Source organism: Limulus polyphemus, unplaced genomic scaffold (assembly GCF_000517525.1).
Source record: "Limulus polyphemus unplaced genomic scaffold, Limulus_polyphemus-2.1.2 Scaffold360, whole genome shotgun sequence".
NCBI lineage: Eukaryota > Metazoa > Arthropoda > Merostomata > Xiphosura > Limulidae > Limulus > Limulus polyphemus.
In genome coordinates, this window is record NW_013665970.1 from 96,705 (window position 1) to 113,262 (window position 16,558).

The 16,558-nt window shown below is 30.0% G+C and overlaps 1 protein-coding gene across 1 annotated transcript in view; it reads right to left on the reverse strand.

Moving 5' to 3' along the window:
* Positions 1-349: 349 nt before the first annotated feature.
* LOC106457672 (plexin-B-like) overlaps positions 350-16,558 on the reverse strand; it is an 88,247-nt gene continuing 72,038 nt past the window's right edge. The window contains exons 17-27 of the mRNA XM_022383692.1: positions 10,634-10,708; positions 10,293-10,359; positions 9,541-9,687; positions 8,518-8,671; positions 7,984-8,145; positions 7,196-7,374; positions 5,927-6,087; positions 4,582-4,729; positions 3,192-3,332; positions 2,116-2,190; positions 350-1,766 (exon numbers count right to left, since the gene is read on the reverse strand). Of these exons, the coding sequence (XP_022239400.1) occupies positions 1,659-1,766; positions 2,116-2,190; positions 3,192-3,332; positions 4,582-4,729; positions 5,927-6,087; positions 7,196-7,374; positions 7,984-8,145; positions 8,518-8,671; positions 9,541-9,687; positions 10,293-10,359; positions 10,634-10,708 (1,417 nt within the window). The 3' untranslated portion in view covers positions 350-1,658. The remainder of the gene's footprint in view (positions 1,767-2,115; positions 2,191-3,191; positions 3,333-4,581; positions 4,730-5,926; positions 6,088-7,195; positions 7,375-7,983; positions 8,146-8,517; positions 8,672-9,540; positions 9,688-10,292; positions 10,360-10,633; positions 10,709-16,558) is intronic.

Sequence of the window (16,558 nt, forward strand, 5' to 3'; positions counted from 1 at the left end):
CAAGTTGAATGGTATAATTTTTGTGTTCGTAAGTAACAACTTATGCTCAAAATGGGAACAGTTTCATTAATTATGGGATTAAGAGCAAAACTGTGAGAAGGATAACTAACCCAATGCATTGCACAATACTGTCTGTTTACTTGAAGCATACATCATTCGCTGTATGGAGCATGTGTATCTGTAACGTATAAGAAAAGTGAACATACTATTAGATACAATTATTAACTGCCTTTGAATCAAAATCTCTAAACATCGTGCTTTTTCTTTTCTTTATATAATTGTAACTATATGAATACAAATAAAAATGTTGAAATCACACTATTAAAAAAAAGCAATACATTCTATCCAGTAACTTTGTTTAACCAATATTTTATTGTTTGTCAGTACAGTTACAGAATTACCTGTCGGTAGAAAAATACCTGACAAAGTACGGAAGCAAAGCAAAACAAACCCTACTTTTTGAAACAAGTTACTGTTCAATGTATACATCAGTTAAGTACATGTGCACATAAAGACACAATTTTTTTTTTACAAATGTAAGTATAATATTTTAGCGAGAAGTTCACACACAGGTACATAGAAGCTTGCAATAAATACCAAATAAAAAAATGCACAAAACTTGATTAAGGTTGCCTATCATCATAATGGTCAATACAAAACACCATCAGTCAATCATGTAGGTAAACTATCACTGAATAATTAAAATTTTGTAAAGCATGCTTTAACTTATAATATTTAAAGACACACCATAATGTTCAATTACTTTGTAAAAGAATTATCTCAAATTACAGAATGGATGAGATAATTTTGTGAGAACAACTCTCTTCAACAATAGCTACACTTTAAAATAAAACCAAAAAGCGTATCACAGGCAAAAACTAGTTGTATGATTCTATTTAATTACACAAGGTATTATTATCTTATTAACCTAATCTATACAAGAACAACAAGACATTTAAAATGAAAAAGTCCTTTCTTTTATAAAAACAAGAAAAAACCTTCTTAACACATACATACCCATTTTCCCACATTCTAAAACACCAGTCTAAAAATATTCTGTCCTATTGAACTGTAATGCTGCATAGGAAATCCCTTCAAGTTTGACTTCGCTTAGCCCCTGTCATCACATTATTCCAAATCTACAGATTTGATGTACATTAATATATATCTATATATATACATATACAAACATTCTTCCCATGTCCATTAAATTAAGAAAACCCTGTGTTTTCGAACAGGCACTGGCAGTTATTTTACAAACATACATTAATGTTAATGAGGTCAAGAAAAATGGTAAAAACATCTACTTATTGATCTCACTTAGGAGAGTCAATATCAATGGATTCTTTGGCCTTCTGCTACTGGAATGTTGCTGACAAGATTCAGTTCATCGACTCTTTACATGGATGTAAGCACTAGCAAGTTTGAGTATATTTATATCATTGTGAAACATCTTTTTTATGTTATATCATAATTTCCATGTGAACCTTTACACTTATATTCAGTGTAGTTTGCATAGTTTGCCATCCATACTACTGGTATGATGGTTTTGATTCCACAGATAAATAAAACATTCCACCATCTCTGTGAAACACTCCTGAAGCTCGATTTATTGTTTTTGGCACCCTTTAATAAACTACTGTTATATATATTTTTCTTCAACACAGGGAAGTTTCTTCTCCTTGCAAAGCACAAATTACCATTTCAAGTTTTTGTGCTAGATGAGCCTGAATACATGTAGGATCAGCCTTTAGAGCTTCACAGATCTAAATACAAAAAAAAAAGAAAAAATACAATTCAAATTATATTTCAGGAAATGTTAAATCTTAATTTAAAATGCAATCTTTATCAAGATATTTCTAAGTAATCTCTAAAAACATGCTTCAAATATTATCACTAGATTAAATGTAATATTTGAGTTAATCATATAATAAAATACTATTTTTTTAAAGACATAAACAATGATAAATAACTAAATCCAATATCTACATACTTTTCTAGTGATAAATAAAATACCGTAAAATAATTTTATTTTCATCTAAATCTTGCACATTATTTGATACAATGCCTTTTTTTAGTATTTTAGAGTTAATAAAAGGTGTTAATCAGAATTACCTCTTGTATGTATTTTTCAACATAGATGTAGAGGTCTTTTACTGCATTCATAGTGTCAAATTCTCCATGATGTTCCTGCAAAAATATAATGCATTAGTTATTATAATAGCATTAATTTGTTTGTTTCAGAATTTTGCACAAAGTTAAAAAAGGGCTAAAGGGGTTACAAATCAACAGCACCCACCACCAACTCTTGAGGTAATCTTTTCTGATCAAATAGGGGATTTTACCATTACTCTGATTGTAAATCAACGACCCCAAAGTGCAGAGTGCATAGTTGCAAACCATGAATCCTCAGATTCAAACTCCAGGCACAATAACCACTAGCCCATGCCTGGTCGCATTAAGTAATATTTTGATTGTGTTCTCACATGCATTTACATGATTGCATTCAAAAAAGCAGTGTACACAATGTTGTGAAAATTGCTGTGTAGATCACTATTATTCTTAACTTTGTTCAAAGCAAACTGGAGTTTATTACGAGGCATTTCTATTAAGGTAAATAAAATAATGTATTTTTATTAGTTCAATATTTTGCTATTAAAGCTTCATCAGAGGATATTGATATCCTACAAGTTCAGTGGAATACCAATAGCTCCTGACAAAGCTGTAATAGCAAAATAGTGAACTAATAAAGATACATTCTGGAGATATAGGTCATTATCTTATTTACCTTAATTACAGGTGTGTATATAAATTTGACCATGCAGAAGATAATGTACCCATTGAAACTATTTGTTCAATGCTGATTAAATATATTTTGGACAATGACATTTATAGCCATGGGTACCATGTATTGTGACCATGATGTCATCATAACAAGACTGTGTATGTTATTTTTCACAGCGTCAAATCGGTCTACACAACAGGTTTCTTAACATTGTTTTCATTGGTTTACTGAACAGCAGAAGTGACACACACACATAAACACATTGGTAAAGGGCAACTGAAACACACTAATTTTATCTGTTAACAATTCTTAATGTATATCATATTAACATATTTGCTTTTCATCTTAAGAAACTTTTCAACGTTTTAATGATTATTACTGTTTGTAATTTAAATGATTAACTCACCACTGAAAGCCTCTGCATATTGGCACTAATCTCTTGATCAGTGATGGCAGGTAACAATGCTACCTCTTCATAGAATTTTGTCACCATCTTCTTGTAAGAAAGAATATCCTTGGCAAATAGTAGCTTATTTGAAGGTGAGTCCTATGGAAACAAAGAATTTTATAATACATGCAAAAAGTGGAAGTTTGTTTTAAGGTAGTGTATGAAAACAAAAAGTTTAATAATACAGATACAAAAAAAACGTAAATATATATAGAATTTTTAAGATTTTTAAAGTGGGGAGTAACGGTTATTTCATTCTGATAATGTTCAACAATATCTTAATATTGTTGAACATAACTTAGAATTTTAATAAAACATGAATCATCTTAGAATTTTTCAAGATATGGCCAAAATGAATTTAGCTATAAAAGACACATGATTAACACAAGTTTTCACATAATTATGAAATTTTACAAAGCAGCATGTGCTAATATGATAGACATTGGTACTATAATAGTTGCGTACTATAAGTATAATTTTTGTAGGAGACAGTAGCTGCTGCTGTGCACATTTAAAATGGTAAGCAAATTGAGGTCAAAGCTTAATTAAGTCAACTGCCCTCCAAGTTTATTAGTTATGATGCAGCAAGAAAACAGCAAATATATCCGTATGCACAGATAAGATAACATACTTTTTCGACAATAACTAATCATTTGAATAATATATACATGCAGCCTCAAAATGGTAATACATTTGAGATGTGAACCATATTGTTACTAAAATATTAAATAATTGCAATTCTGGTCTATTTGAGATCAAAGAAATTCCAGAAAGTAACAAAAATACTGGAGAGCAATTTCATGAATGTACACTTCAATGCTATAAACTTTGTTTCTGGTTTATTTGTGATTACATAATGCAATAATTTATGTATGAACTAACTGCATAATACAATAGTTTAGTATGAAGTTCTCTCTCATGCTTAAATTTCAATTTATCTCTCAACCCTTTCTTTGTTAAACCTTAGTTTAGGTATCAACTCCTTCTGCTCAAACCTCAATTTACATAATAACTCTTCCTGCCGAAACCTTAGTTTAAATATTAACTCCTTCCACTTAAACTTTAGGTGTCAACTTCTGCTTAAACCTCATTATAGGTATTAACTCTTCCTCCTGAAACTTTAGTTTAAATGTCAACTCCTTTTGCTCAAACTTTAGCCAAGGTATCCACTCATCATGCTCAAACCTCTGTTATATATAAAACTTCACTCAAATCTCATTTGAGGTACTGTCTAGTTTTGCTCAAACCCTAGTTTAGATGTCAACTTCTTCTACTCAAACCTCATTTATTTACAATGAGATAATTTTCACTGTTCACCTATAATATTTCAAAGAAACTTTTAATTTACCTTTCCAAGTCTATGTTCATAGGTAGAACATGCATCCATGAGAGCCTGGGCAATGACTGAGAGGCAGGAATCAAGCAGAGGAGTTTTGTTGATGTCCAAGATAAAATCTGGGTTTTTAATGAAGTTCACCCAAAACCTCAAGGGTAGACTGTAGATGAAAACATACAGATATATAAACACATCTAGAATATTGAAATATGAAATAAAAAGAAAAAAACTAAAACTAAGCAGATGTAATATTTTCATTAACTTTGAAATATAATACCATACTTTTCCAAAATATCTATTCAGCTGGTCTAATGTTTTAATATTTGACACTTGGGAGTCTTGTTTATGAGACTTAACTCACCATCATTATGTTTCTGTTACATTATCGTTAACACTAATATTAAGTGTTTTCTTATTCTACTATGTTTATCTTAACACATATTTATTATTTCTGCTATACTATTAACGCTTAGTGGTTTTTATTCTACTATGGTTTTATTAACACACAATTATTATTTCTGCCATACCATTGTTAAAACTTAATGAGCTTTATTCTACTGTGCCTTCTTTCTCAATACATAATTATTGTTTCACTATTCCATTGTTTATAGATAGTGGTCTTTATTCTACTGTGCTTTTCTCAATACATAATTATTATTTCTGCTATACCATTGTTAACACTTAATGATCTTTATTTGACTAACCTATTCTTAACTAATAATAATTGTTTCTGCTAAACCCTTGTGAACATGTAACACTCAATGTTTTTTCTACTATGCTAATTTCATCACTCAATATATAACAGATACAATTTTTACTCTATTTACTATAGCATTCTTTGAACATAACTCTCATAATTAATATTGCTTCAATATATATATTAACTTTTAATATAAATATTTGCTTGAGTCCACTAAAAAGCAAACTTTAAGTAACCTCAGGCTTTTTATGTCAAGTTCATTTTTCAAAATACAAAGAATATCACAAAAAATGAATGTAGAATAATATTTTTCATAGTAATTTTAACCATTTAACCTACATTTCTTAATATTTTGTGTTTAATATACTATTTTAAAAAATACAACCACCCATTCTGTTTATGTTGACTCCTATCTTAATTCACTGGTTTCTAGCTGGAACTCAACTTTTCTGTCTAGTTCTGTGAATTCAGTTGCATTAAAGTTAGTAACAAATACACAAAGTGAAACAATGATTTTACTAACTCCATTAAAGATGAGTAGTGTATAATTTTCTACAATGTCAGTACAACAGTGAAGAATATCTTAATTGATCAAGACTATTTGATTCTTGATTAAATTAATTGGGAGGTGTAGCATCTTTCATAGAAAAATCTTACCTATTACTCTTCCAAGCATGAACAACATCAGGGTCAGTTATTCCATGCTGAACTGCCATGTTGTCCAGCAAATCAAATAGCCATTTAATTGGTGGTGGAAAATCATCACCAACAGTTAACACTGTTGACAAAAAATCATCAACAAACTTCTGCACAGTTCCCTGTCAAGAAACAAAGCAAAAATTCAAAAGAAGAAACAGTGAAATATTAAATACAGTTTTCATTCAACTATATGACTTGACTTTACTTGTAATACTGAACAATGTACAAAAACGAGTCTGTTAGGTAACATAATATTTCGAATAACACCTCAAGTGATACGTTAAAAGGAGTGATAAATTAAGACTCGTTTTTGTACATGCTAACCAGTTTAAAATAACATTTAACGAATGTAAAATCATTTAATATTAATCAAGAATTATTTATGCAGCAAATTATATAAATGTCTTTCTGTTAAAATAAATAAATTATATTTTAAAACAAGAAATAGGATTTGGAGATAGATGCTATCATAATGAAAGTATAAGAATTAGTACAACTTGAATAAAAATCTTTTTTATCTCTCTGTCCTTCAACTCTTTAATTTTTTATGAGGATGTAAAGTGATGTTACTGAAGGTGTATTTATCTCTTTTAATGAGTTGATATGAGGATGTAAAGTGATGTTACTAAAGGTGTATTTATCTCTTTTAATGAGTTGATATGAGGATGTAAAGTTGAATTAACTTATAAGAGAAAATATTTCTATAAAGTTTAATGCTATTGATTTAAATGATTTTTTTAAATTTCTTGCATAATCTTTTTTTTATTCAGAAACATGAATGTTAACATAATTTCTTAACATTCAGAGCAGAAGTTGCATATTTAACTTTACACTTATTATGAAATCATCTATACATTTCTCACTCAACACTTCAATTTAACTTTTTGTTTTATTGTGAAGAATAAAAGGAACTTTTGAAAAGAGACTGTGCAATCGACACAGTTTGTATACAAATTGCAGCTAGAATGTGAAAAGTAAAATTAACATTCCGTACTCATGAAACAGCAGTTTATATATCATTAGCAATACATGATAATATACTTTACCTACCAAATAATTTTGTCTAGCCTATTAACATATATTCCCCAGTAAAACAGGAATATATAATACTTAATGAAGAAATATTATTTTTGAAAGGTTAACTATCAGATAATTTCAATAGCAAAAACATCATTAATACAAACAAGTAAAACTTAAAACAAAAAATTTATCAAATAACTGAAATACCTTTGTGGACAATAACCTTGTGAGGAAAATTTCAGGTCTTATGGCTTTATGGCTATGGTCTTTCTGCTGACCTACATGGTCATCTATTGGTTTGACTAGATGCCAGTACCTGACTCCCTGTTCTACATCTGTGGAGTTGATTATTGGAGTCACAGAGCTCAAGGAAGCATTTCCTGTGCCTAGCAGCAAGCAGAAACTGTTACTTAAGGATCTCTTCTACTGCTATCAAACACTAAACAGTTGCTATTTAAAAGGATCAACATGCATACAATATTTGCGCTTTTCTATTAAATTATGAGCGAATGTCAAAATGACAATCCTGTAGCATAAAACTACAAAACATTAATCACATCTTTCTTATCTAAAAAAACTCAATAACTTTCATTTCACTTCAAGACTTGGCTCTATTTTCAAACCTCTTTAAATGTTGAAAACATAAATAACTTTAAATTTCAGAGATTAATCACCAGAAATATTGCTCACAGTAATAAAAATATTGACATAGTTTTAAAATTTTGTTTTGGATAACTTTAGAGTAATAACCATTAAAATGGTATTATGCAACATTATATTCAATTGTTACATGTTAACTTTTACTTCATAATGGAGGCAGATTAAGTAAACAGTTTTAACAATTTCAGAAAAGAGAACATATAATGAGGTCATAATACTTAAGCAACATATTGCACTATACACTAACAAACATGGCTAGTGATCACAAACAAAGTATCATAATAATCACAAACTTGTATTCATTGTTAGTGTTGAATATCTGAGAGCAAGCTTACTATTGGAACTAAAGCTGTTTTGTTTGGTGACTAGACTCATTACAGCAAATTCTCTCACTCCATAATGTCTCAGTGTGTTCAACCTCTTCCATCCACTAGAAGTTTTAGTAGTCAAATCTTCATCAGCCAAAGTCAAGTGACCTCCACGTTCATGTCTCCACTCTAAGGTAAATGTAAAACTAACCAATAAGTTTATCTTTCTTAAAACAACTGACTTAGTACTTTCTATATATTTACATATTCTTTCAAGCTTCAGAAGTGAAAATATATTTAAAACATTCCATTGTATTCAGAAGTATTTTCTTTTGTGATTGTGAATGTGTTTATGTACAAATGGATGATAATTTTAAATTTTAGGAAGTTACTAAAACTGAAACATTTCTTAATTCTATTACAATAAACTCCTTTTTATATATATCAGGAAAAGTTTTAAATTTACTCCACTCTTTGAAGAACAGAAAAAAATTTAATAATGAAAAGGCACTTCATATCAGTCACCAAAGTACAATTAAAACTACTTTACAGACTCCTTACCTAAATCAACTTCATATACAGAAGGGCGTAAAGAGAATGGTGTATTCTTGTACAAAGCATCCAATATTTTGGCTTTCACCTGACCTATGGTATCACAGTCATTCACTTTTGTCTGAATTTTTTCATCTTGATCATCTTTAAGCAGATGTATTGTCTGAAATAACAAATATTAATTAGTTTATAAACTATCTTCTCTGAAGTGATGAATATGGAATAGGAATTTTAACTCAAAGTAAATCTTAATTATTTATACAGCTAAAACGAATATAAACAGATCAACTACAATCACAATATATTTCTTTTGAAAACTTAAAACCAATTTTATGCAACATTTTCTATGTAATTTAGTATATGATGTGCAATGAATTTTTATATTATGTAAAATTAAATCATTGTTCATCACAAATACTTAGGAAAAACAGATTCACACTCTCTTCATGTAAGACCAAATAAATAAATATATACTCAACCTGGAAATGTTATTTAGCTTATTCTTCCTTCACTAACATTCTACCAAACTCATATTTAAATAAGTAAATCTTGCTGGGTAATCAGAAATGTATATTAACATGTAGTCAAAATATGGTTCCTACCATAAAATATCCAAGAATCAAATTAGCCTTGATTATTGAAAGGTTACTTATAAAACTATTAAAAATTTGCCACTTCTTATCGACTCTAAAACTAAAACATTTCTGTTACTGTTACCTCAAACATGTCTTTCAAAGTATAGCTTTTCTTTACTTTTTACTTGACTTCATTTGCTACTTGGATTACACTACCTCAGTTATTTTTATCATCTTTTCTAATTTATGATCTTAAATAGACTTTGTTCAATTTAGACTTTCCTAATTCTTTTCCTAAATTGAAATCATTAAAATTTTCATTAAATCAGAATTATGTTTTTTAAAATTTCTTAGAAATTTTCTCCAATCTGTAAGAGCTCCTCTCGAAATTGAGAGATTTCAAAAAGGAAATGAAATGTCACTTATCATACACACAAGAAAAGCCTTAGCTTCTTACCACTGTAGAATACTCAATGTGATCTTTCAACAGTCTCTGCTCTGACAAAGAATATCGGGCATCATTTGTCACTGCATCAATTGGTCCTTTTTCAACTTGATGTTTCACAGCACAGAAAAGTAAAAATAGACTTCTGCCTGCTCTTTCCTAAAAGCATAAAAAAATTAATAAAGAATTTAACAGGTTTCTGTCAGCTCTTACATTGGGCAAATGACTAATTATAGCTGCAACACAGAGTAGTATTTAGTATATAAACTTCTAAAAAACTTTGTATAAGTATATTTATAATTATACAATAATTGTAATTATAGCTGCAACACAGAGTAGTATTTAGTATATAAACTTCTAAAAACTTTGTATAAGTATATTTATAATTATACAATAAATGTAATTATAGCTGCAACACAGAGTAGTATTTAGTATATAAACTTCTAAAAACTTTGTAAAAGTATATTTATAATTATACAATAAATGTAATTATAGCTGCAACACAGAGTAGTATTTAGTATATAAACTTCTAAAAAACTTTGTATAAGTATATTTATTTTATATAACGTTTTTGATAAATACTTTGGTTTAAAATCAGGTTTACGTATTTGTATATTTAACTGTTTAAGTAGGAAAATGTTGCCAAGTCATAAAATATTTAAATTTGAACTCAGTGAACTAAAACAAAAAAGCAACAAGTCTTTTAGCTTAAACTAAATTTCAAATTTTTATTTAATATGTTTTTTCAAATGAATCAAACTTACCTTTAAATAATCATACATGTTTAATGCCATCCAGTTAGTGAGCATTTTTTCTACAACTGATTCTGTCCTAAAAACAAATTAGATGAAATAATGTAATACTTACTTTTATTATATCATCTACAAAATTAAGAAATGCATTTCTTTACTGACCTTTAAAAAATATTTTAATACAACTGATTTCAGAAACTTTTACTTCCCATTTTTTAAGGATAACATCTTAACAGTATTGTTTGCAAGACCCCAAGTTCAATTTGTAGTACATTGAATACCCAGTAGTTTCAAATGTTTTCTTTTTTAACACAAAGTTTCGGGATAAACTGACAAGAAAGATTTCAATTTACCTCCTCAACATCAGCTGTGGGTGCTTTGTAGTGACTGACTTGTCTATTAAATGTCCAAGAAGCATCTTAAGTACACTGTAGACAAAAAAATAGATTAAAATCAGAACTGTTAATTTAAGCAGAGGATTATTTGAGAATTGTACCTTTTAATAAGTTATTTAACTAATAAAAAACTAACTATAACAAAAGTATTGCTATAAAGTACCACCTTTATTTAATTTATTTATTAAATAATGACTTTCATTTCATCTACTAATACACACAACTATCTACTATACAACTTGTGTAGTAGACTCATTTAGAACATAGCAATGTTTACCTCTCACAAGTAAATATTCTATCACCAACCTTTAATTAAATCATTTTTTCTATAAACATTATCCATTATGTTTCAAAAAGACATCTAAATAATTAAATGCTTTTCAAAGTTTTGAGGTCCAGTTTACCATACATTGGAGGTTATATAAAGCTAAAGGTTTTATATTTACAGAAAAAAAGAAACAAATAAACTAGACAACTGGTAAATCTAGTTATTTCAAACAATCAGTTGCCTATGGAATACATAATAATAACTTATAATTGAAGTAAAAAATGTTATTGACATTGATATCTCAGTGTAATCTTGTTCTTATTCAGAATTACTTCTCAGTAATTTGTTATAATTTCTTGAATTTTATTCAATATGCACTTTTATAAACTTTATTTTCTGACATTTTTGTTAGGTAAATATTAGGTCGTCAAGAAATTAATGTCGCATTTTGGAACACTTTCATTAACCACCCCAAAAAATGTACATCCCATATAATAGTTAAACGAACTGCCTAAATGTGGTGTTAGTGTAGCCTATATAACATGTAAAGTTTAGTATACTCTAATCCCTTATAGTGATGGCACACGACGACACACATTGAGGCATATAATGCTGTTTCAATACAAGAAGAGAAACAATGCCTCTGTAGCCACAAAGAATATCAAAGAAGTTTATGTAAATGTTTTGAACACAATTTTCACAGGTGATTAAAAATGGATTCTCTATGCAAATTTTAAATGCCAAAAACAATGGCTCAGTCCTAGAGAAAACCACTTCCGAACCCAAAACCTGGACTCCATCCACAAAAAATGATGCTTTGCATTTGGTGGGACATCAAAGGATTAATTCATTTTGAACTCCTCAATCCACAGTGAACTGTCAATGCAGAGATATATAGTCAGCAACTGGAACGTTTAAATCAAGCCCTTCATCAGAAATGCCATTCACCCGTCAATTGGAAAGGTGTTCTTCTTCTCCACGACAATGCATGTCCACATGTGGCACATTTGACGCAACACGAGTATGGAGTTGGGTTGGGAAGTTCTCCCCCACCCACCATATTCTCCAGATATGGCACCATCAGATTACCATCTTTTTTGTTAGATGCAACACCATCTTAATGGGAAAACATATGCAAATGTGGAAGGTGTTAAAGAGGACATCGACATGTTTTTTGCTTCAAGCTGAGTGATTTCTTTAATCAGGGCATTAACAACCTGATTGTAAGATGGAAAAGCATCATCGTTAAGAATAGAAGACTATTTCATTTAATAAATATTTTGTTTTGAAACGTTGTTCGAATTTTTTCATCTAAAAAAAGCGACATTAATTTTTTGACGACCTAATGTATATATCGTCAGGTTTATTCGAGAATATCACACATGCAAAACTGTTGTTAAATGTTGTTATAGTGCCACGGGCATTAGAATATTGTTAAGCTTTTGTTGTTATTTTTTGGTAATATCAGAGATACGGGGATATTACCAGGCTTCTTCCGTAATCTCAGTTAATGTCGTTCTTTTCAAGACAAGAATATTGTCAAGTTTTTCTCACAGTGTCATAGACATGGAATTGTTGTCAAGGTTCTTCCGTAATCTTACAAACATGATGTTGTTATCTACATGTAATAGCACAATAACCTACGAACATTTTCAGTTTTCCAAACAATTTCACAGACGTGGGGGTATTTTCAGTTGTTTTTTTTTTTTCAATAAAAGTGGCAGATTGATCAGTTGGCATAGACTTCAGTTTGGAGAAGTGTCACATTAAAATTTGATACAAAGAAAAAATATTTCAAGGTATAGCACAGTAGTAGGGCCAAACAGGAAATTTATAATAATGATTTACCGCATTCAAGTCTTTAAGAAGAAATATATTTAATACTTTTCGCCAAGATTAAGGTGAACCTCTTTCGTTAGGCTTAACTTTTGGGCAAAAAAAGTATTCATCTGAAACGTAGCTCATAAACAAATTTCTTTGCTTGTGTTTTACGGTATTGAAGTCAGCAGTACCATTAGTTTCGACTCACTTCCAGATGTGTCTAATGCTTTAGGGTGAAAATCATAGTGAATAGATATGGTTCAATGTTTCTTTGTGTCCAGCTCGAAGATGATGACGCTCAGTTAGTCTATGAAGTACTATTAGTTTATAATTTCAGTGGATCTATGATAGGATTTATGGACATTATACCAAACTTTTATCAATTTTGCCAGCGACGTAAGATTATTGTCACGCTTCTTTGATAGCGTAAGAGATGTAAAATTATTTTACAGCCACTTTCAGATTGTCATACACAAAATGTCATTGTCATGCTCTATGACTTTGCTGACAAGAATCGGTAGTAGTGTCAGTATTATAAGAATATTGTCAACAAATTGACCGTTTCATAAACTTGAGATTAATTCCAAGTTTCTTTTATAGTGTCAAAGATACGAGATTTATATTCATTTTCATCGTAGATTCACACATATGAAATTGTTGTCGAGCGTCCTCTGCTGTAACAAAGATATAAGACTATTGTCTAGCTTTTCTGATAGTGTCATAGGCACGAGGTTATTGTCTAGCTTCTTCAGTGGTATCTCCTGCAGTCATGAGGTTATTGTCAAGGTTCTTCAACAATGCCACGGACATATCTAGGTTTTTTATAGCGTTGCAGACATGGAATTATTGTCAAGGGTCTTCCATAGCGTTAAAGATATGAAATTTCTGTCCAGTGGAGAGCCAGAGGAAAGCATATTGCCATTTAAATCATTTTTAGAACGAACGGTAATTACGCTAATATATTTTCAAATAATCGACGGAGAATCACAGAAGTGATTCAATTTCAGATTTTATTAGCAATGAGTCACATGCATTATCTCACTGTCAGAGTTATTTGAGTTTACTGTAATATAACAGAAAAAAAGCTACATACATGAGAGTGCATTGTTGTCATAGATGTGAAAGGATTGAAAAGTCGTCACAGGAAAAAAACAATAATATTATTTTATTGTTAAGAAAAAAACCTTCGGTGGTAACAGACCTGAGTATATTCTCAGTATAACACATTAAAAACACGAGTCCATGATCAAGGCAACACAAAAACACATGGACTTAAACGTAAACACAACAATAAGATAAATTACTGAACTTGCTTCATTGTGTTTAGTTTCAGTCTATTAATCTATACCACAAGAACTAATCAACACGTTCAGAACATTGAAAGACAACAGATGCATCATTATGCTGAAAATATGGATTAGTTTTTAAAATATCTTAATAGTCAACATAATGGTACAAAATATTCATAATAGAACAATAACACGCTTTATATATATATATATATATATATATATATCAATAGACAGGAATAACTGCAAGTTTTGGTGTGAGGAACAATCCCAAAACACATTTGCAGGTTTATATTTAAACTTTGAATCTTTCATTTCAGATTTTGTTTTGTTTTTGAAAGAACTTTGGTCGTAATATTAATTTGTATGCTTATAAAATCGACAGAAGTTATGATTATCTTCAAAACGTTTCAAAACATTACATGATTTGCCTTTCAAAATAACATTTTTATTGGTATCTAAGTCTGTAGTCCTAAACAGTTAAAATATAATTTTCTGTAACAATCTCAGTCAATAATATTGCAATATACTGAAAAGATTTATATCAACATTTAAAAAAACAATTATATAAACTTTTTCATAGAACTTACACATTAATTTAATAGTTATTATTTGATCTTGATGGTAGTTTACAACAGTTTATCAGGTTCAAAGATGAGATATTGTGTTTGAAAATGTCTAGCACAGTGCATGAATATAGATGTTCATGATTCATTGCTGTGATTGTGGATATATTGGGTCAGCCACTGGGTGGATACTAATATGCATAAAGGAATGTGCAAACTTTATAACAACTAATTATAAATCAATTATACGTAATTCCGCGCTCAGTGAAGGTAACACACTACAGTTTATTCAAGATTCTTGCAATGGAAAGTAGTGTTAAGGTTATGTGTGAAAGAAACTATTCTGCCTAATAGGTGAAGGTCACAACGCAATGAAGCAAGTTTAGCAATTAATTTGTTGTTATGAAAATGATGAAAATATATCTGTATTCACCACGTAGACATAAAAGTAACTTACATGTCAAAACGAGTGAATCACACACCTTGATGTACTGGAAAGTTAACATGCAATAGAGTCACAGTCGCGAATGCATTTTGAAAAAACACACGCAGAAGAGTCTCAAAATTATGCTTATTATGAAAAATAACTTCTAAGAGTTAAGATCTTAAGTGTGTTACCAAGTCAATAGCAGAAGTTCACAGAAGGTATCCCTACAGTGGATTTGAGTTTTTGGTGTAAGTGTATGTTTAAGCTAACAATAAATGTTGCAAGTTTAATCGTCTTCTTGAAGTAGTCGCGAAGTTTTACAAGAGCGATTGAATTGTGAAGCCATTACAGAGAAGATCCAAATATGAAACTATTAAAACCCAGTACGGAGTAATTCCAGATGTGAGTATATTATTATTAAGCTAACGCGAATTAGTTCCAGATAGTATGTATGGGTATGCATGGTGTATTTTTAAACTAACACAGAGTAGTTACTGATGTGAGTGTATTGTTAAAGTAATATAGGACAATTCCAGATATGAGTTTACTGTTAAACCAACACGAAGTAGTTCCATATGTGAGTGTATTGTTAAACTAACATGGAGTAGTTCCACAACAGTGTATAGTGTATTGTTAAACTAATATAGGACAATTCCAGATATGAGTTTACTGTTAAACCAACACGAAGTAGTTCCAGATGTGAGTGTATTGTTAAACTAAAACGGAGGTGATGAAGACGAGAGTCTACTAATAAGTTAACACACAGAAGTTTCAGATGCGAGATTACTGTTAAACTGACACCAAAAATCTTGAGACAGAATTGTATTGAAAAGGTAACATGGAGGTGTTTCTAAAGAGACCGTACTGTTAGTACAACCCAAATAGCTAACAAACATAATGTAGCAGTGTCAAAAACGTTCAGATATTTGTTTGCCATTAATAAAATTTGACAAACACTTTACTTATGCTGGGCCTTTACTATTGCTACAAAAATGATGTCAACGCTGTTATCTATACGTATATATAGATATGAAACTATTTAATCACAAATTAATGTTTCTTAGGGTAACTGAGTAACTACAGCCTTTCACTTATTTTGTTTCACCCTTGTTATTGGGTCATTTTTCTAATTAATTATGCCTTACATTTATCTCAGACCTGTTGACAGGACTGCTCCCTGGAGCATAAAGAAACTATCAGTTGTCGGAGATTGATTTCATAGATAACCGTCATTGGGTGGAGAACTAATTTTTCAATACACATCACTGATTGGGAAACGTGGGTAAAAGTAATTACTAATTACTTAGTGCAAGTCTCATAAGAAGGAAAGTAAGCAAATAAATCAGCAATATGTTTAAACTGGAAAAAGGAATAGGGGTCAATGCGCGGTAAAGTCAGGCATTTAGGATTTTGAAGTTCGTTAACCAAATATTAAAACTAAATGAAAAAAAACAAAAAAACTATGTTGATACCGGTGGCAGACGAACCAAATTCGAAGTTTGAGAGAAAAAA